We start from the raw sequence: 25584 nt of genomic DNA, 5'->3' as shown, positions 1-25584 counted from the left end.
TTTCCTGCACAAAGCAACACTGGTTTCTTGAAAACCACAAGCACCTCAAAGTATTTGTAAACTCATCTTGAACTTTGTGCCACTAGCTCGATGTTCTAAGTTCCCTGCAGGACCATTGCTCCCCCAGGCTGAGGTCACAGGCCCGGCTGTAGGTGAAAAACGGAGTGAGAAACACTAGGTCCTCCCTCACTTCCGGTTTCCAGGTGAGAGGCAGAGTCCTTCCTCACAGCATTTCGGAAGGAATTTCCCCCCGCAGAGGAAGGGTGTTTTTAGCTGCTGAAGCAGTGAATACCCATTATGTGGAATATGCAAACAGGATCCTAAAATTCTTTTATATACCTTGAACATTTACCTACAAATATTATTCAAGTAATGATTTGCGTACCTTGTAAATAAAGGAAAAACCTAGCCCAGTATCTACTCGAATGATAATAAATTCCCAATTAAAATTCCTTTTTATGGGGAGTTCCCTGGCGGTCCAGTGGTTAGGACTCAGCGCTTTCACTGCTGTGGGCCTGGGTTCAATCCCTGGTCGGGGAACTAAGATCCTGCAAGCCACGTGGCATGGCCATAAATAAATAAGTAAATAAATAAATGAAATTTCTTTTTATGGTAGTTATACTATATATTAACGTTATCTTTTAAAATTTTTCGTGTTTTATATATATACAAAGCAAAATAACTTGATACCGTTAATATTGCTAGTGGTGATTATCTTTGATACGTATAAATTATGTTTTACATGTAATTTTATAGAAGCAAAAAGGAATATTTATAAGAATTTAGTAACTCAAACGGTTGTTTCTTGGGCCAAAAATAATGGCTGTATCTGTGGTGCTGCTCTAATCATCCCACTTATCCCAGCATATATGATTTTCATACCAGGATATAAGGCGAATTTGAGACATATCTCAAAGGATGAACAGATGAAAGACAAAATTTAAAAATTGTCTAACCATTCAGTGCTAAAAATGCCTGATTCAAGCTGTCAATTCTTTATTTAGGTGTGGGACTTTATGTAATATACATTCACTAGAATGGGATTTTGATTTTACAAAAAAAAAAAAAATGAAAGAAGGAAGCAGAAAAATCAATAGGAAGTTATAATAGGGTTCTTTCAGTGTGATACAGTGCACAACGCCACATTACTTTCTATTTTCTGGGCAAGATAATTTTCCTCTAATGGCTGTGACTATGTCATGGTGAGAATTATTCACCCGTTGGAATGTTTACTCCTTCATACACAGGACTTCTCGAAAGCTATCCTGGCTGTTCTCATAATAACTCCTTTTAATTCCCATCTCCACATGAGTATTTCAAAGACGCTTGCTTCAAACTCAACCTGTCCAAAACGGAACTTAATGCTGTCCCACCCCCAATTAGTTCTTTGTCCCCTTTCTTTTTAGTAGTACCACCACTCATCCCATTATGCCCACCAAAATCTAGGGATTATCTTATCTTTTCTCTCCTACTTTGCATTTTCAGTCCATAGCAAGGCTGAATTTCTTACAGCCCCACTCAACCCATGACCAATGGTGATACAGTTCTTGCTACCATAGAAATGATGGATTGAGACAACATTCACTTTGTCTCCATATCAATTGAGGCCATTGTGTAAAGCTCTGGACGAGGTGTTACACAAGGGTCTGACAGCTGAAGCAGCTGTAGACTCCGTGCTATGAGTTATCTGGCTTGGACAGACATTGCCACCAGCTCATGCCTGGATGAGACCTTTTCTCCTAGATTTCACACAGATAATTCTTTGCCTCCTTACTTTGACCAAGATACTGAAAAAAAGGTCTTCCTTTTTAGTTTAAAAACAGCATGTAAATAACCATTATACAAAGTAGGAATTTTCAATCCCATAAAAGGAATAAAAATTATGTCCTGTGAGAGTTTGGAGGAAGCCGATAGTACTTCCACTAGCAGGGACAGGAGGGCTTCCAGGAAGCGGCCTTTAATCTGCACTGCAGGGGAGAAGAGGACTTAATCCTGTGAAAATAGAGTTACCACTGGATGAACAGTATTGCTGGAAGGACCGGCCTGAGCAAAATCGTGAAAGCAAGGAGATACGCTCACATTTAATCAAAGCTGTAAGGAGGAAACCTCAGAAGCAGGACTGGAGAGACACGCAGAGACCAGACCGCAGAGAGCAGTGAAAGTCAGGCTGAACAGTTTGGCCTGTGTTCCTGACAGCCCCGCTAGGGTGTAGCCCTAAGTCACCTGTGTCCTGCTGTGCACCATCCTGTCATTGGTTCTAAAAGGTAAACTATGGATACACCAAGAATAATTTTGGATGCATTTTGCTTTTCTCCCATATTTCTTCCTAACTTTAAACTATCATTATTTTTCGAAAGTGGGGGAAGTTGGTCTGTCCCCATTATGTTTAATTATCAAAGCAGTTAGTGGCTATTGTTTGGATATTTTGAAATGAGGAACCTATTGATATATATGCTTATTTGTATGTTTTTGTGGGATGTTTTAATTGTGTGTGTGTGTGTGTGTGTGTGTGTGTGTGTGTGTGCGCGCGCTGGTGGGCACATGTGTATGCATGCTTCTATTCTAAGTACATTTTATTTTGGAAAATTCTAATCTTAATTTGGCCAAAATAAGGGGGTGAAGGAGTTGTCCATGTGAAATCCAGGAGAAAAGGGCTCATCAAGGCATGAGCTAGTGGCAGTGTCTGTCTAAGATCGATAACTCAGAAAGAGACTGATGATACTCTGGGAATGTAGTAAGGACCCATCTAGGACCAGGAAATTTAGAAAAGAAATGATCACTTCTCCTTCCTCACCTGAAATATTTCCTTATGCCTTTCTTCACCACTTCCCCTTCTGGATAAGCTCCTAAATAAGAGCTAAATAGCTTTTAAACATGATTTCCAAGAATTTTATAAGGAATAGATGATTGAATCAGCACTCCCTGGAGAGAAGACCGTTATGAGCATATTTGTTCCTAAGTAGCAATAAATAAAGGAATTCAAATAAACAGGAAGAGGCAGTTGCTCACAAATCTTTTTTTTTTACTAAACCCTCTCCTTTCCTGAGTTCTTTAATTATTCTCTTGGTGCATCATCTCATGGTTATTTCCAGAAAGCCTCAACCCCTAGCTTCTTGCCTGTTGAGATTGAAGCCTAGTTTAGTTAGGAAAAACATACTTAGGCTAGCGTTTCTTTTCCTGTAAGTATCACATACACTGTTCTACCATCTCTTTGGCAGAGCGTATTGCTGCTGAAAGAACCAAGGCGATGAGATTTCCCCCTGTGCTCATGACTGGCTGCTTATGCAGGGTGTCCATTAGGCTTTCAGTAGTTTCACCCCGCCGTGTCTTCGGGTCAGTCCTTCCATATCAATTTTGCCTGTACCCCGTGGTGTGAGGGAGCTGACTGCCACTGGCTCAGGAGAGCAAATGGGGTCTTTGTTCTTTTCTTTCATTTTGTGTGCTCAGACCATACACTTACCACATCTGTGACCTCAGTCATGTATATTCTGCGTCTTGTTGCTTTTCTTTTTTTTTATAAATTTATTTATTTAGTTATTTATTTTTGGCTGTTCTGGGTCTTCGTTTCTGTGCGAGGGCTTTCTCTAGTTGCGGCGAGCGGGGGCCACTCCTCATCGCGGTGCGCAGGCCTCTCACTATCGCGGCCTCTCCTGTTGGGAGCACAGGCTCCAGACGCGCAGGCTCAGTAGTTGTGGCTCACGGGCCCAGTTACTCCGCGGCATGTGGGATCTTCCCAGACCAGGGCTCGAACCCGTGTCCCCTGCATTGGCAGGCAGATTCTCAACCACTGCACCACCAGGGAAGCCCCTTGTTGCTTTTCTATCATGACTTTCCTCCATTTCTTTTCTGAATTCAACTGACTCAGTTTTTATCTGTTGCACTCTTATCTCTTCATTAAAGCTTTGTACCCTCTCCTGAAGATTTTTCTCTTTTAATGAGACATCACGTAAGAAATGTCTTTGAGGGATGCGGACCTTTTCGTCTGGACTTTTCCTGTGATTCTTTCTTATGGTGTATGCTCTTCATTTGTCTGTTGCTTATAATCCTTAACTCTTTCTCCTCCTTTTTTTAAAACTACAAGTATGTGGTGGTGAATCTCTTCTCAGGTGGGACCGGGAACAGCTCTTGTTCTAGCAAAACAAAAAGTGGGAGTGATGGAAGAATGATTTGGGAAGGCTTCAGCTGAATTAGGTTGATTCTCTTGAACATCCTCTTGCACATCTCCCCTCAGTTTTAAACCTTGAAGAAGTCAGCGTACAGGGCCACTAGGTGGTACGAGCCCAAGTAGCACCATTCACATTGTATTCTCTGTGGCTCACAGCACAAACCCATTCATGACTGTCATTCTCTATCATAATGAAGCAACTGTCTCTTCTCTTACCTTCATCCTGCCTCCCCCTGGCCACTGGCCACCACTCTGCTGGACAAGTATGTGATAGGTCACTGTCCCATGGTCTTCTCCACCCCGTTGCTCTTTTGCATGTTGACCTGGGTCTCATCAGGACCCTTTCCCACTTCTGGCATGGCCCACCCATGCCCCCAGAGCTGATAGCTCCAGGCAAGGGCTCATCGGATAGGCTTCTCAGGGCTGTGCACTTTTTTTTTTAAGTGTCTGTAGTTACTGACAGAAGTGTAAATAATTATGTGTTGGTTCTCAGCTTCCGCTCTCATTTCAACACAAATTTCACAGTATTTGACAGTTGTGCTTTATAGATTGTGGTTTGGGACTGTGGCCATTTCTGTTTCTCATAAAGGAGACTTTTCTCAACTTTCCACTCTTTTTGTTGTTTTATGAGTCTTAAGGGAAGGGAAAAATTACTTTACCCTGTGATCTTTAACTTGAAGTAACTCTCACCCACTTTCTTAGTAAAATAGGACAGGGTATGATGGATTAGAGAGAGTCACAATTTTTTGACAATTCTTGCATGAAGAGTTGGAGTCTGTGTTGCCTGCCCTTCAACCTGCCATTTTTTGTGACTTCCTTGGTCAGTAGAAGATAGCAGAAGGAATGCTATGACATTTTTGAGCCTAGGCTTGCTGAGGAACACTGAGCAAGCCCAGCCTGTCCGGCAAGGGCTCCATGTGCTGAGGGGGCAGCAAGGGTTCCCAAAGTGACCAACGGGTGTCAACCACTGTTATCCAGCTGAACAAGAGCTGAGTCACAGTGGTGTCTGGCTGAAGCAGACTTATCCACGAACACTTGTGAGACATAGTGATGGGGACTTTCTAGGCCACAAGAGTCCTACATTAGCATGTGCAGTCAGTGAGCAAGAAAAATTTGATTGCTAGTGTTAATGACCCCTGCTGTAGCCGTAAGTGGAGTGCAACAGGCCGCACTGTACAACTCCAGGAGACACTGTTCATTTCATGTTCCATGTGAATGCTTTCACCCCCAAGCATGGAGGCACAACACGAATGATGCCCTAGAGTTGCACCATGTGGATTGTGGATCAGGAGCCTGGGAAGATTCTGAATACATTTGTTTTATAACCCAAAATAGATTCCCATCTGTGATACTAGCTATGTACGTGGGATGTCAGCACAAATAAAGAATTGGATAGAAGGCTGTCCCTGGTTCATTGTTTATTATCTAGGTCCTAATTTAGTTTGAAAAATTTTGTCCTCCTGAGGACTTTCACATAAAAATGCTTTCAGCAAATCTGTATGAGGATGAAATCCTGTGATGCTTCTCTAAAGTTCATGTGGGTTAATTTATTAGTCATTTCTTTAGTCTTTTCAACCTCTTTCAATGGAAGATTGTTCTTCATTAGTATTTAATATTGAAATATGCTGATTCCTTAGAGAGAAATCTAAATTTTATCAGATGTTAGGACCACTTTACAAATTCTGAAAGCTTATATCAGATTTGCAAATTCCTGTAATGTTTCCAGTGATGTTCTAGAAATCATTAATTACTTGAATTATGGCATTACCCATTTTTAGCTATTTTAAACTGACTCAAATCTGTACTTGTTCTTAAAATATTGTATTTGTACATATATTTCTTATAATTTTATAATTATCGTATTTAAAGAGGCTCCTAAAGTGATCACATTTGATTTCATGGGATAAAATGCTGAGAATACAACAAGTATATGCACTTAAATAGAGCAAAATATAACATTTTTCTAAAAAGAACAAAGTTTCCTGAAAAATTCTGGATGTATACCCTTTGGCCTTTCTCTTAAAGGCATTAGTCTTTAAAAAAAAATTTATTCTAGAGAGAAAAAAATTAAAACCTAAGGGATTATCAAGAGCCTTGACCAACATTTAAAGGTTGCAAGAAATACTGCAATATTCCTTCTCTCTTTCTTTTCTTTCAAATTAGCAATAGCCTAGGATTTGACTGCATCCGTTTTTGGTATTATTACTGTAAAGAAAAGACACATTTTTATAGGGTTAAATTTACTGTTGAATTCTGCAGTGCCTCACCAGAGGCAGGACACTAAATAAAGATGATACTAATTTTTTTGCAGTAAAGTGAGATGCACAGATTGAGTAGAGGGCAGAGAGACTGTTTTCTCCGAGTGCCTTCACATTGTTAGTCCTCTGAATACATTTTTGCTCTCATGTCAAAGGCCTTAGTAATAAGTATATTGAGAGTAACTTCCTGGACAAATTTTGCTTTAAAGTAGCTAAATCTTTTGACCATCTCTTTGTTGGGGAAAAGGAGAGAAATATTTTTTAAAGATAGTAGTCAAGGTTTAGAGCAGAATATTTCAGCCTTTGAGTAGAATTCAAAATGACATGCCCCTCATTCCTTACTGCCAGGCATGTAACGGTTTATCTCTGGCTATTCAGCTGCCCTAATCTTGTTTGCTTCCCCGTTTAGTTTTGTAATCTCTGCCAAAAAAAAAAAAAAAAAAGATTATGGTTCACTTTGAAGTTAGATGTTTATGCATTTATTTAAATACAGCTGGGTTTTTTTTTAAGTGGAAAATCTGACATCACAATCCCCAGTGTTTTATCAAAAAGAAGGAAAGAAAGGGAAATAAATAAATAGCTACCTATGGCAATTCCAGTCTTGGGAATAGAAATTGAAATAGAATACTATGACTTCATGGTTGATTCTTATATAGATCTGACTGTACCACAGGGTCCCCTCAAAAAATAATATATATCTATTAAATACACATATAAGTATATATTTAATATATAAATATATAAAATACAAATACACACACATATTACCTGGGCAGCCCAGCCTAAAATGTGGGTGTTTTTCCCTGTCCATGGATGAAAATGTAATTCCCCTATATTTATTCAGGTAGGGTGGAGAGTGGTCATGAATTCTGTTTGGGGCTAGTTACGTTTGATATGCCAATTAAACAGGAAAGCAGAGTTATCAAGTAGGCAGTGGGGTATAGGAGTCTGGGCTTCAGGGGAGAAACCCATGTTGGAGACAGTGGTTGAGTCATTTGCTTATAGACGTTTTTGGTGCCATGACATAGATGAGGTCACTGAATGTGAGGGTTTGGGAATTTAGCATAGGGAGAGGAGACAGAACAGGTGATTGAGGGACTGTGGCCCTCCAGGGAGGAGCAGCAGGGGAACGTGGTCTGTTGTGAACCACATAAACCCAGTGTTTCAAGGAGAGAATGCGCAATTCTTCTATAGAGCGCTGCAAGTTTTTAAAAATGGAGTAACGCTGAATTTGGACACACCAAGTTCTTGCGTGATCTCAACGAGAGTCCTCTCAGCAGGGTGGGGTGGAGGGCAGCCCCAGCTGGAAGAAGTTAAGGAAAGAGGTGAGGTGAGGAAGAGATAAGGAATAGGAACTACTGTTTAAGAAGCTCAGCTGTAAAAGGAGGAGAAATGGGGCAGTAGCTGGAAGGCATGGAGAATCAAAGGAGAGATTTTTTTTTTTAAGATGGGATATACTAGAGCACATTGTACGCTGACGGGGGAGAGGTTGTGCCGCCGATGACGGGGGAGCATCACAGCAGTGACCCTGGAGGAAGCAGGTGTACGAGCACAAGAGCTGGCCTGTGCCCAGAGCAGGGAAATTTATCCCTTGTCACCAGAGAGGAAGGAGGCTGGGAGGGTAAGATGGCACAAAGATGAAATCCTGTCGACTTGTTTAAAAACTAGGTACGTATAAAAAAGAATAAAAGGAAATATCAAAATGTCAACGGTGGTTATATTGGGGATGTAGTTACAGGTGACATTTTTTCTTATACCTTTTGGTATTTTTCAATTTTTTTTAAAAAACGAAGTATACTTTTTATACTTACAAAACATTAACGTAGTAAAGGTAATCATACACTCTCCATGACCCTTCATGCTATCGTTCCTTGAAAAGTCGGACTATGTGAAACTCCTCAGCCATGTTTTTGTTTGTTTTTCTGTTTTTGTTTTTGTTTTTGGCCACACCACGTGGCTTGCGGGATCTTAGTTCCCCGAACAGAGATTGAACCCGTGCCCCCTGCAGTGGAAGCGTGGAGTCTTAACCACTGGACCGCCAGGGAAGTCCCAGCCATGTTTGTTCTTAACCAGATTGTTTTGCTGTACTGATGTTTGTCTTACAGATACTTACAGTGGCACTAATAACTCTACACATTGAAGGAACTCTGCTACTCCATCTTTGCAGCGAGATTCTACTTACAGAAACTGTCTCCTCCCTGCTCTCTTACTTGTCTCTGAGCTAAGGGTGAGGAGAAGAAAGACGTCAGGAGCTCTTGGCAGGTGGAGGATCAAATATTCTTGCAAACACCGGTGTCAGTTTCGTTTCAGCATCTAAAACCAGGTCACTCTAAAATAATAGCACAGAGGAGTCACATTCACAGCTAAACAGACAAGATTTCTCAGTGGGAACATTTTTCTTCAGCCGCCAGATAACTGTATGTGAAAGAGGAAGGGCTCTGTGAATGAAAAGAACAATCAAAAGTGTAGCTGAACTGGGTGACGATGACATCTGTCACTCCAGTCATCGCCAGAGCTGATCTGCTCATCTGGGTGACTCGGCTGGTGTGTGCTCCTTCCCCAGCATCATTTCAAAACTGCACGATTGGCCAAAGGGGTCAAACTGCAGATCAATAAAAACTAGTCTTCCAGGGCACACCAGTGAGAGCCTGTATGCCCATTGGTATTACCAGTTGTGACTTTGTTAGTGGAATTTAAAGATGGATAAGGAAAGTAAAAGAAAACCATTGATTATATTTCTGTTTAACAAAGGATTTCTGTACTACCCCAGTGGCTCCTGAATCACCTTAGAAGATGGAGCTTGATATTTACAAGAGAATATTTAACCAAAGTAAAAGCAAATAAAGCTGTTGGTTTACAGTAGTACAACTGAGTAGTAAGGATAAAAGTTTAACAGGGGAGCAGCAATAGTTGTTTCTTTTTTCAGTGTGTAGAACTGAAATACAAGTGAAGCTATACTAACCACCCCTGAGGTATTTGTGACCTTTGACAACACAGAAAGAAAATATTTGTAGTCTGAAACTATGTCTCTCCAGTATTATGGAGTAAATGAAAAATATAATCTGGTTAACAAGCTGTACTTTTCACAAGAGGACAAAAATCTTATTGGAAGGATTCTGACTTTGCCTTCTCCAAGTCTCACAGAAATTAAATATTTAATAAAGTAACAATGGAAATTAATTCTATAAATTGAAGGCAAAAGGAAAATGTAAAAAGTGTAAAAGTATCGGACAATTTCCTTTGACAAATAATTATTTATTCATTCATTTATTCATCCTGCACATATTTATTGAGTACCTACTATGTCCCAGCTACTGTTTTAGGTGCTTAGGCTACATTAATGACCAAAAGAGACATGTATCAATAAGAAGATGTAAAATATTTTCACAATTGATGATTCTTTTTATTTTCATTCATAGAATACACCTTAAAGATAGTTTTTCTTAATCATTCATTACAACCTTAATAGCTTTTAAAGTGTTTAACTCATGAAAAAAAGCTTTTATAAACTAATTTATGTACCTGAATTAACTCTGCATGATTTGTGTAATTTCAAAACCCTCGTGAACAAATACAGCTTTGTCCATTAATCCGGTAGTATTTGAAGCAATAACCAGGGCTGCATGCTTGATTTTAACATATTCTCCTTCAAAAATGAATCTGTCCAGACATATCTGTCCTAGCTGAAATGATCTTTTTTGTTTATAATTTATTGTTAACTCTTCCATCAGAATGTGTGTTCCGTGTGAGCAGGGACTTTATCTGTTGTCTTCATAGCTTTATCCCAACTCCTAACAGTGCCTGAAACATATTAGATGCTCCAGAAATTTAAGTATTTGTTGAATGAATGAATGCAGTAGTGGATGTTGAAACGTACAATTTAAGGCTCTACCTAGTGTGTGTGTGTGTGTTTAGGGTGGGAGAAGTCTAATGAATCAGAGCAGGAATGGAGATATCATATTAATCACTGGGTTCGTTGAGTTTTTGTGAACACATCACAAACTTGTTTACCTCACTTTTCACAATTCTTAAAATTAAAGGGAATTGGACTATTATATTTAACTGTTTTTCTCACTCTTACTCCCTATGATCTTATATGTGGTCAATTGTGTAGTTTTTAAAACATTAAGTATTCTTGATGCAACTAATCATGCCACTTGAGGGAGTATAAATGTGAGTCCTTCACTCATGCTACTTTGTCGTGACAACTGTAACTGTCTTTTTTTTTTTTTTTTTGGCCCCATTGTCTCTATTATGTTTAAGACCCAACCAAGTGACAGCAATGCTGACAGTGCTTTCTAGAGCAGTCTGTTGTGATGGCTGTGTCCAGCGGTCATTGGTGGTACAGAAATACAGGTATGGGAGAAATGTAAATAGGCAGTCCCCATGGCCAGGGGACTTCTCCAGTTAAGCTGACCTCGTGGAGAGCAGTGCCGAACTCTGAAGCAGCGGGAGGGGGGAGGGGAGTGTGCTGGCGCCGACATATGCCTGACACCATGTGCCTTTTCACCACGTTCCTCCAGCACCTGACTGAGCATCAGCTCTGTTACCTGTAGAATCAGCCTGAGCACTGCAGTGACGCAGGGAGGAGAAACAAAGAAAGGAAGAGTTGTTTGCTGATATGATGCCCATTTCCTGCTGAGATGCTACCATCAGGGTATACATAGGACTTAATAATAAATACAATGAAGTCCTTCAGAATCAGTGATGCTCATGAATCCTCCATCAGCAAGACCTGGGCCCACATTTTCTCACTCCCTGCTCAGCTTATGCTGAGTTCAGGGTCATGTATTTACAGTTGATGCTTGAGGAGGGTAGAGGGGTCACCTCTGGGACAAAAGGAGAGTGACGACAACTAAATATGAAATAAATAGAAATTAAATATATAATTCAATATAAATATTAAATATAAAATATAAAGTAAATGAGGATTAAACCTATGATCATAAAGGCAATAATAATGATAATAATAATAATAATTTATTAACCATAGCAGGCCCTGAATCACTTTACATGTATTATATCATTTAATCTCACGACATCCTTATGAAATAGCCATTATTATTTCCATTTTATTTCTGAAGAAGCAGAGTAAGTTCCTTGCCCAAGGCCACATGGCTAGTCAGTGGTAGGGCCACAGCTGGAATAATACTAGCAGTTATATATAAGGCATTTCCCTATGCCCATTCTAAATGAGAGTTTTACAAGAAATAATCCATTTTGCTTATCCTCACAAAATCTTTTGTTATTTGATCTGAGCATTCACGTTCTAGAGCCCAGCCTCTTAACTGCAACGTTGGTGTCAATAATTCCATGATCTAAACAAAGGAAAGGATTTATATAGCTTCAGAAATAACTTTTGATTTTCTGTATAACCACCTCAGAATTTAGTTCAATGTAGAATAATTTATCAGTCAACCCCTGTTCCTCCCTGGCTTTATGGCCATTATTGCTGCCTGCTTGGCCACTCCCCATATACCTTAGCCCCTCTACTCTTTAACTGGAGAGAAATCTAAATAAAGGAGCTATGCTCCAGAATAGGGCCAAAGCATCTTCTCAAGTCCCCTGATGAAGTCTTTATGAATGGTAAAACCTAGTTTTTCAAAGTCATGGAAAAGGACTTTTTTCTCTTCAGAATGAAGCAGTCAGCCATACACTACAATAGTATACCTATCAGTACACAAACTTCGGTTGACAGAGAATTCCAGGGTTGGAAGAAGCAACAGAGATTATATGATTCAGCTTTTTTAATATTGTTAGTCTAGGTAAGATTATTGGCTTCCAACATTTTTTGGTGATAACATGTCTTTTTTAGGAAATGGTGATAGTGATAAATTTATCTTCCCAAATTAAAAGAGACAAGCCTAAAACTTGTGTGTTCAATACAAGATTGCTATCTTAGTATCTCATGGTATCTCATATTCAGTGTTCTTTGAGTTTCAAGAGTTCTTGATATATTAGACATATTAATTCTTTGTCCATCATACATATTGCAAATATTTTTCCCATTTTCTCTTTTACTTGTGTTTTATTATACTCATATTAAAATTGTATTGTCAAATCTCTTCCATTTTTTAATTCTCCTTTCTATCTTTTCATACTTACAAATTCCATCTGTATCCCATTACTACACAGCCGTTCTTTTGCATCTTCTCCTAGAACTTTTATGATGACATTTTAAATCTATGTTTGTTAATTCATCTGGAATTAATTTTTACATAAAGTACATGATTCCCAAAATTTTAACCAGCTGTTCCAGCACAATTTTTTGAATTTTTTTTCTTTCTCTACTGATTGGAAATGCCACATTTATCATCTAATATGTTCTTAGAATAGATGACCCTAAATTGCATTCACTACTTGAAGTTTAACTTTTCTTGGCTTTCTTTACCTAGTGATAATGTTTATTTCTAGAATATAGTAAAATGATTTTTTTTCTTTACTAAAACATGCTACTCCACCATATTGTTTCCACACTCTGCCCTTTGATCAAAATATTCCACTGGCTTCCCGTAGCGCCTGGAGTCCAGCCTCACCACGGACCACTGTCCCTCCTGCTGTTTCAGCTGCAGGGCTCATGCCTGGGTCCAGGCTCCTTGTCCCCATCCGCTCCTTGTCATTCTCCAGGAACAGTCTTTGGATGCCAAATGAACCCATAAAAACGGATGGAAAATTCAGGGCTCTTCACTTAATTAAATACATAATTGGATATCTTTCTCTATTTTCTTAAAAATCATATGTCATATGAGTTTCTTTGGAAATAAGAGGATACGAAAGATGATTCTTGTTGAGATCAGCAATGTGGAGACCAACTATGGGCAAATCCTGTGCCAGAAATTGTGGGAGATACGCATTCACTCATTCATTCAACTAATATTTATTGAGGACCTACTGTGTTCTCAATCATCTCCTTGTTCCAAGGACACAATGGGAAACTAAAGACACATAGTCTTGTGTATGTTGGAGCTTGTATTGTAGTAAGGGATTCAAATATTAGCTAAATTATCTACGCAAATAAGTGCATAATTATACATTTTTGTAAATGCTATAAAAATTATCATGGAAACATCTAAGAATTGCAAGTAGGAGTAAAGCACTCTTCATATTGTTAGATACAAGTCCTTAATCAGATATATTATTTGCAAATGTTTTCTGCCAGCCTGTGACTTCACTTTTTATTCTCTTAACAGTGTCTTTTTTTTTTTTAAACATCTTTATTGGAGTATAATTGCTTTACAATGGTGTGTTAGTTTCTGCTTTATAACAAAGTGAATCAGTTATACATATACATATGTCCCCATATCTTTTCCCTCTTGCATCTCCCTCCCTCCCACCTTCCCTATCCCACCCCTCTAGGTGGTCACAAAGCACCGAGCTGATCTCCCTGTGCTATGCGGCTGCTTCCCACTAGCTACCTATTTTACGTTTGGTAGTGTATATATGTCCATGCCACTGTCTCACTTTGTCCCAGCTTACCCTTCCCCCTCCCCGTGTCCTCAAGTCCATTCTCTAGTAGGTCTGTGTCTTTATTCCCATCTTGCCCCTAGGTTCTTCTGATCATTTTTCTTTTCTTTTTCTTTTTTTTTTTTTTTTAGATTCCATATATATGTGTTAGCATATGGTATTTGTTTTTCTCTTTCTGACTTACTTCACTCTGTATGACAGTCTCTAGGTCCATCCAGCTCACTACAAATAACTCAGTTTCTTTCCTTTTTATGGCTGAGTAATACTCCATTGTATATATGTGCCACATCTTCTTTATCCATTCATCTGTTGATGCACACTTAGGTTGCTTCCATGTCCTGGCTATTATAAAAAGAGCTGCAATGAACATTTTGGTACATGACTCTTTTTGAATTATGGTTTTCTCAGGGTATATGCCCAGTAGTGGGATTGCTGGGTCATATGGTAGTTCTATTTTTAGTTTTTTAAGAAACCTCCATACTGTTAGTGTCTTTTTTTTTTTTTAATAGTTTTTTTTTTTTTTTACTTTATAAATTTATTTATTTATTTTTGGCTGTGTTGGGTCTTCATTGCTGTGCGTGGGCTTTCTCTAGTTGCAGTGAGGGGGGCTACTCTTCGTTGTGGTGCACGGCCTTCTCACTGCGGTGGCTTCTCTTGTTGCAGAGCTGGGGCTCTAGGCACGTGGGCTTCAGTAGTTGTGGCACGTGTGCTCAGTAGTTGTGGCTCACGAACTCTAGAGTGCAGGCTCAGTAGTTGTGGTGCACGCACTTAGTTGCTCCGTGGCATGTGGGATCTTCCCAGACCAGGGCTCGAACCCGTGTCCCCTGCATTGGCAGGCGGTTTCTTAACCACTGCACCACCAGGGAAGCCCAGAAGTTTTTCATTTTAATGAAGTCTACCTTATCACTTTTTTCTTTCATGGATGATGTTTTGGGTGTTGTGTCCATACACTCATTTCTACACCCAAGGTTATCTAGCTTTTTTCTCCTATATTATCTTCTAGAAGTTTTATAGTTTTGTATTTTACATTTAGGCCTATGACTTATTTATTTATTTATTTTAACATCTTTATTGGAGTATAATTGCTTTACAATGGTGTGTTAATTTCTGCTTTATAACAAAGTGAATCAGTTATACATATACATATATCCCCATATCTCTTCCCTCTTGCATCTCCCTCCCTCCCACCCTCCCTATCCCACCCCTCTAGGTGGTCACAAAGCACCGAGCTGACCTCCCTGTGCTATGCGGCTGCTTCCCACTAGCTATCTATTTTACATTTGGTAGTGTATATGTGCTGTGACTTATTTTAACTTAATTTTTGTGAAAATTTTGTAAGTTTAGTGTCTAGATTCTTTTTTTTTTTTTTTCTTTTTTTTCTGCACGTCATGTCCAACTATTCCAGCACCATCCTGAGGAACTTTACAGTCTAGTAAAGGGGGTAAGACCTGTACACAAGTGATTGACTGAAATGACTTAACTAAGATATTTGTCCAGAAGGATGTACAGAATTATGCTGAGGGTTTAAAACAGGTGGCATTTGAGGTAGACTGTGAAAAGTTTCATCACACAGATGGGACTGAGGAGGAAATTAAAAGACGAAGGACAAATCTTACTTATTTTTAAAATCTCACTCTGAGTGCAGCGTTGAGAAGGATATCAGAGGCAAAGGTGGCAGCGGGGAGGCTGCTGTGGTGTGAGATGAACTATAGTGGAGGTGATGGTGGTGAGAAAGGTTTGGTTCTGGATTGGATTTGATGAAAGAGCTGAGGGGATTTGTACATAGGTTGCAGGAGAGGTATGAGAAAAAGGAGCCAGGGATCAGGCTGACAAGCAGACGAATGGATCACCGTGGGCTGAGATGAGGGTCGTGGGCAGGAGCAGGTTTGGGACATATTAAGTCAGCCACCTTCACATCCAAGTGAAGCGTCGAGTGAGCAGCTGGGTGCTTAGGTCTGGAGATGAGCGGAGCTGTCAGTGCACGAGTGGTATTTAAAGCGATGAAATCAGGAAGTACATGTTGATAGAGAAGAAAATAGCTCTAAGGACCGAAGCTTGGGAGACTCAAAAATGTGACAGTAGGAAGATGAGGAGGAACCAGAAAAAGATACTGAGACGGAGATGCCAGTGAGGTAAGGAAGAGAATCAAGAGAAGGACATAAGACACCAAGACAAACGTACTCAAGAAGAGTTTGTCAAGTGCTGCCAGTAGGTTAAGTAGCATGAGGACGTAGAATGGACCGTTGGACTCAGCAATATGAAGAAGGTCACTGTTGTCCTTAAAGGAAGCTGTTTCCGTGGAGTGTGATGACAGCCTGACTGACATGGGTTTTCTTAATGGGTGGAGTGAAATTGAAGAAGTTAAGTATAGATAATTCTTTTGAGGATTTTTGCTATAAAGCAAGGAAATGGAACGGTAGATGGAGGAAACAAACTCAAGGACAGGTGGTTTGTTTGATTGTTTGTTTCTTTTGGGGAAGATGTTGTAACAGTCGAGAGGGAGAAATGAGTGATACAGGAGAGAAAGAGGACCCAGCAGGAGTGATATCCTTGAGTAAGTGAGAGGAGATGGAATCGAGCGCACAAAACGGGACTGGCCATAGGTAGAGGGGGGACCATTATCAACAGTGACTTAGTTCTCTAAGCAATGAGAAACCGTTACAGTTTGGTGAGTAAGTGGTATGATTCTTACCATGCTTCGTAATCTGTGTATTCCTTCCCCTTTCACTAATGGACAGATTCAGATGCATGACAGTCTGCCCAAAAATAAACACTGAAAATGCAGTTATGCTCAAAATAGAGTGGGTGATGATTTCATGTCCAGAAAAGTTGAAACAAACCCTTGTGTTTACCTCAGCAACTTCTCCAGACCTCATGTCAGATCAAGATCTTTACGCTGTTATTGAAATTGCTGAAATGTTTCACTTTGAAAATAAACTTCCTAGTACCTGAAATCAATTTTCTGCATACATTTTACCTTTTAAAAGTCCCCAGTGTGGCTTATTTTGTATTCCTCTTAAATTCTGCTGAATAATAATTTTTCGAATTATCATTCCTTGACTACCAGTGGGCTAACACTACCTCAGGCAAAACTGGAAATCTAATGAGTGACAATCGCTCCAACTCACCACTTTGTAACAGATTAAATCACACATCGGAATTTAGAGGAAGCTTTAAAGAATATTATATATAAGGTAGTTCTTGATGGAAATAATGAGCTCTTTTCATCATCCATGAAGTAAGTTTAATGTGTTGCATTTTCCCAGTGAAGTGGAGAAGACAGATCAAATACATGAGGCTGTTTTCTGGTAAATTGTTATGGTTGAATTTAGCGAATCAGCTTCATAGATGTTTTTCAGTTTCTTAGTATCTAAATTCGACTTTTACTATGATTAGTAATAAGTTCTCAAATGAGAAAGGGTTTTCTTTTTTATTGCTCCTCAGGCATGAACGTCTTTACACCAAGAAAAGTAACTTCAGCAGATCTTTAATTTCCAACCTCAAGGATGTAGATGATTTAGCAACCCTAGAAGTTTTGGATGAGGTAAGAAACTCAGCTTAATTAAACTTAAACATTCTGTCTATTTAAAAAAATTTATAGAAGTGGTTTGAGCAGGAGGCTCTTTGAGTAGCATCTGTAGGTTTCATACTTTCTTCGTCTCTTAGCTTCCTAATCATCTCTCCTTCAGTCTTCAGTTTTACTGTGTGTAACTCCCATTTGCAGATCTCTCCAGCCTCGTGTCAACTTTTTCTTCTTTTTTATATTCAAATTACAAAAATGCTAGTTTCCACAAGCTTGAGTTGCTTAGGTCCAAGACCCCTTCTTCCCCTCAATTCTCCCCAGGAGTCTCAAAGGGGCGATTTGCTTCCTACATCACCATCGCAGTGGCAGGACCTAAAGCCTGGAAGATACCTTGAGAGCCTGTCTCTTACTCGGGTCAGTGGACCCCTCATGGGATCACAGAGCCCACCTTTTAGGGAAATTAATTCTGCTTGAAGCTTCTTATCCCAGTGACCTCAGAAATATTTCAGACATCTCTCATGAAGGTACCAGTCCAAGCCAGTAAATTATAGTCTCATCCTCTTTTTCCTCATCACCTTTTATGTCAGATAATCACATCATTAGAGAAATAATAAGGCTCCTTCTCAGTAAAAGGTTGGGATCACTACCCTGCCTGATCCACAGGCTTTTCTTTTTTTTAATACTTTTGATACATTCCTGAGCATTTTGCTTAAAAATGCAGCAAATCAGGAGGCATATTCTGAACTGAAGTAGTCATTTGGTAAATTTTGGGTTGCATAAACAACTCAAGTACTTCCTCAGAATAATCTTTCTTGAGAACATCAAACATCTTGTAATCAAATAGTGTTTGTAAGCCAGAGATTGCCAACACCTTTATGAATCTTTGTGTATCAGATTTTCCAATTACGTGAAATCCTAAGCTTGTGGATTATAAAGAAGGCTTTACTAATCATATTGCTGACCCACGTATTAAACACTGGGTTTGTTTCTATTGTCTGTGTTTTATTTTTTTGTCTCTTTTTTGACCCAAGATCTTTTGGTCTTGTGTCATATACTATAAATGATGATGTCTGGCACTGTTAAAATTGATTCCATGTATTCATATGATTTATCAATTGTGGAAGTTACTTTTCTGTACTTTTTACTCTGCCTCAAAGCCAAACATTTAAGCAAAGGAACTAAGACATTCCACAGAGCCATTGAATAACCTTCATTTGGAATAAAATCATGTTCACTATATCGTCTCTTCCCTTCTCTAGTGTTCTTTCTCTTTACTTCAACTACTGCATTTACTTACTTCCTTGAAAGCATTGTGTATATATAATCCCTGTAACATATAATATATTCCGTGGAAAACACAGGTAACAATGACATCCCTCTACAGCTCTCGAAAGAAAAGAAAATACCCATCAAGGGGAAGGATAGTTGCTGACCGGAGGTTACACTTCTTACTCTCAATAGATCTATTTCTTTCTGATCCTTCCTCCAGATTCCAGATGTTTTATTTCTTACCGTTTACTTTTAAAATGATAATTGACCATCAATGATTTTTAACAAAAAGAGATTATTTTTATTTCATTATAGAATACAGTCTCAGAGCAACTTGAGAAGTGTTACTCCAGAGATCAGATTTACTTCTATGTGGGAGACATACTCATTGCTCTTAACCCTTTTCAGAGTCTGGGTCTTTATTCCACAGAGGTATGTGGTGTGGCTTGTACACATTTTCTTACTTTGTGCAAAAATTTATACTCTTCAGGTATTTAAATTAATTTAATTTAATTTTATCTAATCCTTTGAATAAACAGTTAAATAATTATTGTTAAAACGTAGAGATAGGAAAAAACAGAAGATGAATCGATCTGGATGCAGTTTGTGGTCTTTGTGTGAGATATGTTAATTACTTCTTGTCCTTGGTAATTGGTAACTGGTCCACACTACATATCATATCAATAAACAGATGCCTAAAAAGTGTAGACTTAATGTCTACCTCTGAACCAAGTATGAGAGAGTCAAAAGTAAAATTACATTGTATATATAGGTACTATATACTTAATGGCTGTAAAACTCATCATTATGAGTTTAAAAATTCCTTCTGGTTAATTCCTTAATATCAGACAATATGTTTTATGAATATAAGCACATAATTATCCATTATTCACCCCTAATGTTTAAATATAGAATAGTGTTCTGGAGTTAAGCTAGGCTGTTTTTCATTTTCAATTGGATCCATACTCTTCTAGCTATTTGTGTACTCTAGAATATTATATTGTATTATAATATTATATTGCTCTAGAATAATACTGTTCTTAATATAATTTTTTGTGTGAAAAGTATGTAATCCTCTCAGTCTCTACCTCTTTAAGATTTACAAGAATAATGGCATATTTATGAACCTTGACCAAGTTTTAGAAGACCTGGGCTTTAGCACAAATTCTGCTATCAATTAACTGTGTGATCTTGGGCAAAGCAAATGAGAAAGTGTATGTTAAATGATATGAAAGGAAAAAAGTAGTGATCGTATGTCATACATTATTATATACAAGTGATAGTCAACAAAATGATACCTGATTGTCTTATTTATAAAGTATCTGCTTATTTAAGGAAATCATAGTATTTTGAAACTTTAAGTTCTGCTTTGGAAGTGGTATGCACTTCCAAAACGGTCTCCTTTTAAATACCACTGCCAAAGTGATGTCATATTATGTCATATCATTTTTCCCTGTTGTTTTATGTCAAACTTTTATTTTACATAATTGTCCATGATTTGTGCATGTATGTGTGTATGTAATATGGATGTAATGTTTTGGTGGTATGAAGCTGTATTTTGATTCACCTTTTGCTTTAAAAATTAGCACTCTATCTGTAAATATATAGGGTTTAAAGAAAAACAAAAGCCCTACAGCACATGTTCTTTTTAACCTTCAGCATTCCAAACTGTATATTGGAGCAAAGAGAACTGCCAATCCTCCTCACATTTTTGCCATGGCTGACTTAGGATACCAGTCTATGGTGACGTATAATTCAGATCAGGTAAGGAGAGTCTCACATCTTTAGAAGTTCTCCTCTTAGTTTCTCGTGTGTCAGCTGCATTTTGTGAGGATCAAGTCTTCTCACAGTTTCCTTTTCTCACTGTGCAGTGCATTGTTATTTCCGGGGAAAGTGGTGCCGGAAAGACGGAAAGTGCTCATCTCTTAGTTCAGCAGCTGACAGTACTTGGAAAGGTATCATTTAATTTTTCTCTGTCCTAGCAGAAATATTTGTTATACTTCAGAATTTAATTTAACTGATTAGGTTAATATTTATGAATTTCCACATTTAATAATGCACAGAAATTGTAACACACTTGTTGTCCTTTGTGAGTTTAAAATATAACAATATAAAGAGCATATGTTTTCTTTTAAGCAAATTCTAACTTTTCTCACTCTTAGTAGGCAAGGCTTTCTAGAGGTGATTTTCTCTCTTTTTTGCCCTAACGTATTCGCTGAATGCTTTCCTTACTTCCTCTTCCTTTGTTACCAGCAAGATAAAGGGGAGTCAATATACAAAAATTAATTATATTTATATATTATATACATACTAACAATGATCAGTTTAAACTTAAATGTATCATTTATATTAGCACCATAAAACATGAACTATTGAAATCTAGATCTTATAAAACATGTGCAAGATTTGTATGCTGAAAAATAGAAAAAGTTGGTAAAAGAAATCAAAGAAGACCTGCATAATAGGAGAGATATGACATGTTCATGGATTAAAAGACTCAATATTATCAAGATGTCAGTTCTCCACAGATTGATATGTAGATTCAATGCAGTTTACAGTAAAAATCCCAGCAGGATTTTATTTTTTAGAAACTGACAAACTGAATCAAAAATGTATATGGAAAGGCAAAGGAACTATAATAATCAGTTCTGAAAAAGAACAAAATTGGAGGATTAATAAATACTACCTGATTTCAAGACTCACTATAAAAGCTGTGATAGTCAAGACAGTGTGTTATTAAAGAAAAGATGGTACACAGATCAATGGCATAGAATAAAGAATCTGCACATATATGATTTATTGATTTTCAGCAAAGGTGCAAGGTCAATTAATGATAGTCTTTTAACAAATGGTGCTGGAATACGCGCATACAAAAGGACTGAACCTTACTCTAGACCGCACATGCTATAGAAAATTAACTTCAAATGGACCATAGACCTAAAGATTAAACCAAAAACTATAAAATTTCTAGAAGAAAATTAAGTCAGTTAACTTTGTTCTTTGTCATTTTGGGTCAGGCAAAGAGCTGTTAGATGCAACATAAAAAGCATAATCCATAAAGGGAAAAGTTTGATTTCACCAAAATTAAGAACATTCTGTTCTCTGAATGATACTGTTAAGAAAATGAAAACACAAGCTACAGACTCAGAGACACTATTTGCAAGTCACGTATCTAATAAAAGACTTGTATCCAGAAGATATATTTTTAAAAACTCTTAAAATTCCATAATAAGAAATCAAATAACAATTTAAAAATGAACAAAAAAATTGACTAGCCATTTCAGCAAAGATGATATGTAAATGGCAAAAAAAGCAAATGAAAATATGATGTTCAACACCAGTAGTCATTAGGGAAATGCAAATTAAAACCACAGTGAGACACCATTACATACCCATTAAAATGGCTAAATTTTTTTTTTAAAACCTGACAATGCTAAGTGCTGGCAAGAACATAGAGGAACTGGATGAAACTCTCGTGTATTGCTGATGAGAATGCAAAATGGTACAGCCACTTTGGAAAACAGCTCAGAAGTTTCTTAGAAAGTCTAACCATACTTATCATACAACCCAGCAATCCTACTCCTAGGTATTTGTTCAAGTGAAATGAAAACCCATGTTCATACAAAAAACTACAGACAAATAATTTATAGCAGCTTTGTTCATAATCTCCAGGGAGTGGAAACAACAGAACTAGGAAATGAATAAACAAACTATGGTACATCCATGCCATGGAATATTACTCAGCAATAAAAAAGAATGAGCACTGGTACAAGCAATGAAGCTCACTGGATGAGATTTGGATAAATCTCAAATGCATTAGGCTAAGTCAGAGAAGCAGTTTAAGAAGACTACGTGTATGGTTCACTTGCTGTGTCATTCTTGCAGATTTAAAACCGTAGGCACAAAAACAAATCAGGGATTTTCGGCAGCTGAGAGTGGAGGGAAGGGTTGCAAAGAGTAATGAGACAATTTTGGGGGTGATGGGATTGTTCTGTATGTCGACTATAGTGGGAGATTTATGGTCGCATATGTTTGTAAAAACTTTCAGAACTATATAAAGGATGAATCTCACTCTATGTAATTTTACCTAAATTTTTAAAAATGGGATGTTGAGGATAGAGACTTGGTTTGATTTTCCAAGTAGAGTCCTTGAAATAAGATAAATCAAGAATAATGTGTTCTCATTAGGCTAATGGCTAAAAAAAAAAAAAACATTGTGTACGACTTATCCCTGCGAAAATGTTTATAGTGATTTGCATAGTTAAAAGTAGAGTCAACTTAAAATTTTTGCTGTCACAGTGATTATAGGAATCTTGTGCTACAAAGCACTGTGGGTACAAGGCCAGACCCAATCACTGTATAAAAGGGTGCCTCATGGTGTCAAAACAGCTGCTTAATTGAGTCTAATTCATTGTCAAAATAATGTGTCGAAAGAATTTCATGTTCCTGTTAAAAATCAATTGACTGGTTATATGTTTTCCATCATGGGTGTGAGTATGGAATAGAAATATACTAGTAACCAGGCCTGTGACCCCTCAGAACTGGAAGAGCCAGTAGAGGCCAGGAAGGGGGGCCTACCTCAGGGCTGTCATCTCAATCCCTTCCCCATCCCCTTGCCCATCCACTTCCCTCTCCTTACTTCTGGGATAAGCATCACTCTACAAGCTTTTAAGTTCACTGAAATAAATGTCATTTTGGAGAGAGTTGGGATGGTGTGGCACAGCACACTCTCCTGGCGTGGAAGAGTGGAACACCTGAATTAATTTACTCAGGGGCCTTCCGCAAGGGCCTTTGTTATTCTTTCTTGATTTGTGAAGTCGATAGAGGCTCTTGTCAATAACGGATTAACTCGTATGAATGTTGTTTTGTGGATGTCAGCACATCTAATGTTTATTTAATATCTTTATCTTGTGCTAGATCTAAAAATGTGACTTGATATTAATTGGAGATGGTGATATAAAAACAAAAGAATTCTACCCTTATCAGGACTGAGTGTGTCTTTTAGTTATCTCCTTGATAAAGATTTAGCAGATGCAAAAATGGTATGTTTGGCGGATGGAATTTACCTTCGTAATACACAGTCTTCAAAACCTTACGTAGCAGGGCACTGCTACCTAATACAGGTGGTTGATGTTTTCTCACCTTTTTCATGAGTGCAAGGCCAGCCCCAAACAACATTTAAAAAGAGTCAAGTTTATCCCAATTCTTGCTCCTCTCTTCTCTCGCCCCTTATTGCCTCTTTTAGAGGATATCCAAAATCCTTATATGCCCCCCAAACCGCACTGTGAATGCCCCCTTGGCCCACCCAAGTTCTAATGTAGCCCATGTTCCAGAAATACCTGCTGCTCCTCTCCCTTACATAAACATTTCCGTACCTTTAACACAGCTGACTTCAGCAAGGTATTACGCTGGAAATAATCCACTTGATCCATTTCTACTAAGATGTGAATGACTGATACCTCCTTAAACCTCTAAGAGGGGGGATGCCTTCTAAAAGAGGTTGGTTGTTAACCGAAGTAAATTTCTGGTGGAATTTCAGGTAAAGTGGTAAAGAAAAAAAACCCACCATGATGCTTGTTTTGGGGAAGGAAAATGTGAGATGGTGTAGGAGATAATAGAGGGCCAGCCACGTAGGCCCGCTGGCCTGGACCAGGGATCCACGTCTCCCTTCCACACACCCGAGTTGTTCTTGATTTTCACGATTATTCCCTCTCCTCTACTTCTGAGTTCACACGTTACCTTTACTCCTCTAGTGGCAGGTTTGACGGCTTCCATGGAAGCAAGGGAAGTTGGTCCACAGCTTTGGGGATCATGTGGATGGGGACCCATGTAGGTGGAGGAGGAATAACAAAGCTTGAGATGTACCTCAGTATGCGTAGACTGCTTATAAATTGTGTTTGTAAATCAGGAGCTTAACAGAACTATATTTGAATAGAAAAAGTGTAAAGGATCTCTTCGCCCCTCTAAGAAAGGAAGTGAGTGAATGCACCAGCAGGAGGGGAAAACTATACTAGGTTGTAACGTCTGGCAACAAACCAAGAAGATGCACTTGTATGTTTACATCTACATAAAGTGCTTATCAAAGAAGAGACATTCCATTCTATACAAAATTAATTTTTTACATTTTTTTTATATCTTGACATTTTCTCTAGGCTAATAACAAAACCCTGCAAGAGAAGATTTTACAAGTGAATAATTTGGTGGAAGCCTTTGGCAATGCTGGCACTATTATAAATGACAATTCCAGCCGATTTGGAAAATACTTAGAAATGAAATTTACCCCTTCTGGGGCTGTCGTGGGAGCACAGATTTCTGAATACCTTCTGGAGAAATCCCGAGTTATCCACCAAGCCATGTAAGTTCATGTCACATATTTCCTATTTTCTGGGAAACGTAAGCAAAGATGATGCTTTTGTTTTAATAATAAAATGTCTTACTCATTTTACAAAATTTCAACAGAATTTTATTGATCATCTACTATGTGTGAGGCATCTACTGTTGGAAGCAGGTGCCTCAGCCATGTCTTACTCTCTCATATGTTACATCCAGTAAAGGAGTTAATAAATAACCTAAAGTTTATGAAAACAGATAGAAAGCCTCAGCCCATCATAGAGGCACTAACAGGATAACTTAGAGTAATTTCTGAAGTAGGAGAGAATATACTTCTCTACACAAAACAAGTATGAAATTTAATTAGAAATAAGTCATTTTTTTTCTTTTAAGTGCTGGTATATATAAATAGATCTTTGTGTTGATTCTATGCTTCCCAATGTTTACACACAAGGGACCAAAAAACAAACAAAAAAAGGATTCAGAAAGGGGCTTTATTGTAGTGTTCTTTTTCCTGCCTGCTGATTTAAGCCACCAACACCATATTCTGGAATGTTTAGGTTGAGTGAGTTCCT

The 25584-nt window shown here is 38.2% G+C and overlaps 1 protein-coding gene across 1 annotated transcript in view; it reads left to right on the top strand.

Annotated features, from left to right (window-relative positions):
• The window catches only part of MYO3A (myosin IIIA), a 171558-nt gene that overhangs the window by 53050 nt on the left and 92924 nt on the right, over window positions 1-25584 (top strand). The window contains exons 9-13 of the mRNA XM_061181578.1: window positions 17332-17431; window positions 18995-19111; window positions 20339-20443; window positions 20551-20634; window positions 24832-25034. Coding sequence (XP_061037561.1) covers window positions 17332-17431; window positions 18995-19111; window positions 20339-20443; window positions 20551-20634; window positions 24832-25034 — 609 coding nt within the window. The remainder of the gene's footprint in view (window positions 1-17331; window positions 17432-18994; window positions 19112-20338; window positions 20444-20550; window positions 20635-24831; window positions 25035-25584) is intronic.

This window comes from Eubalaena glacialis, chromosome 2 (genome assembly GCF_028564815.1).
Source record: "Eubalaena glacialis isolate mEubGla1 chromosome 2, mEubGla1.1.hap2.+ XY, whole genome shotgun sequence".
In the NCBI taxonomy this organism is placed as follows: Eukaryota; Metazoa; Chordata; class Mammalia; order Artiodactyla; family Balaenidae; genus Eubalaena; species Eubalaena glacialis.
Note: the sequence above shows the minus strand (reverse complement) of the source record. Positions and strands in the feature narration are given on the sequence as shown.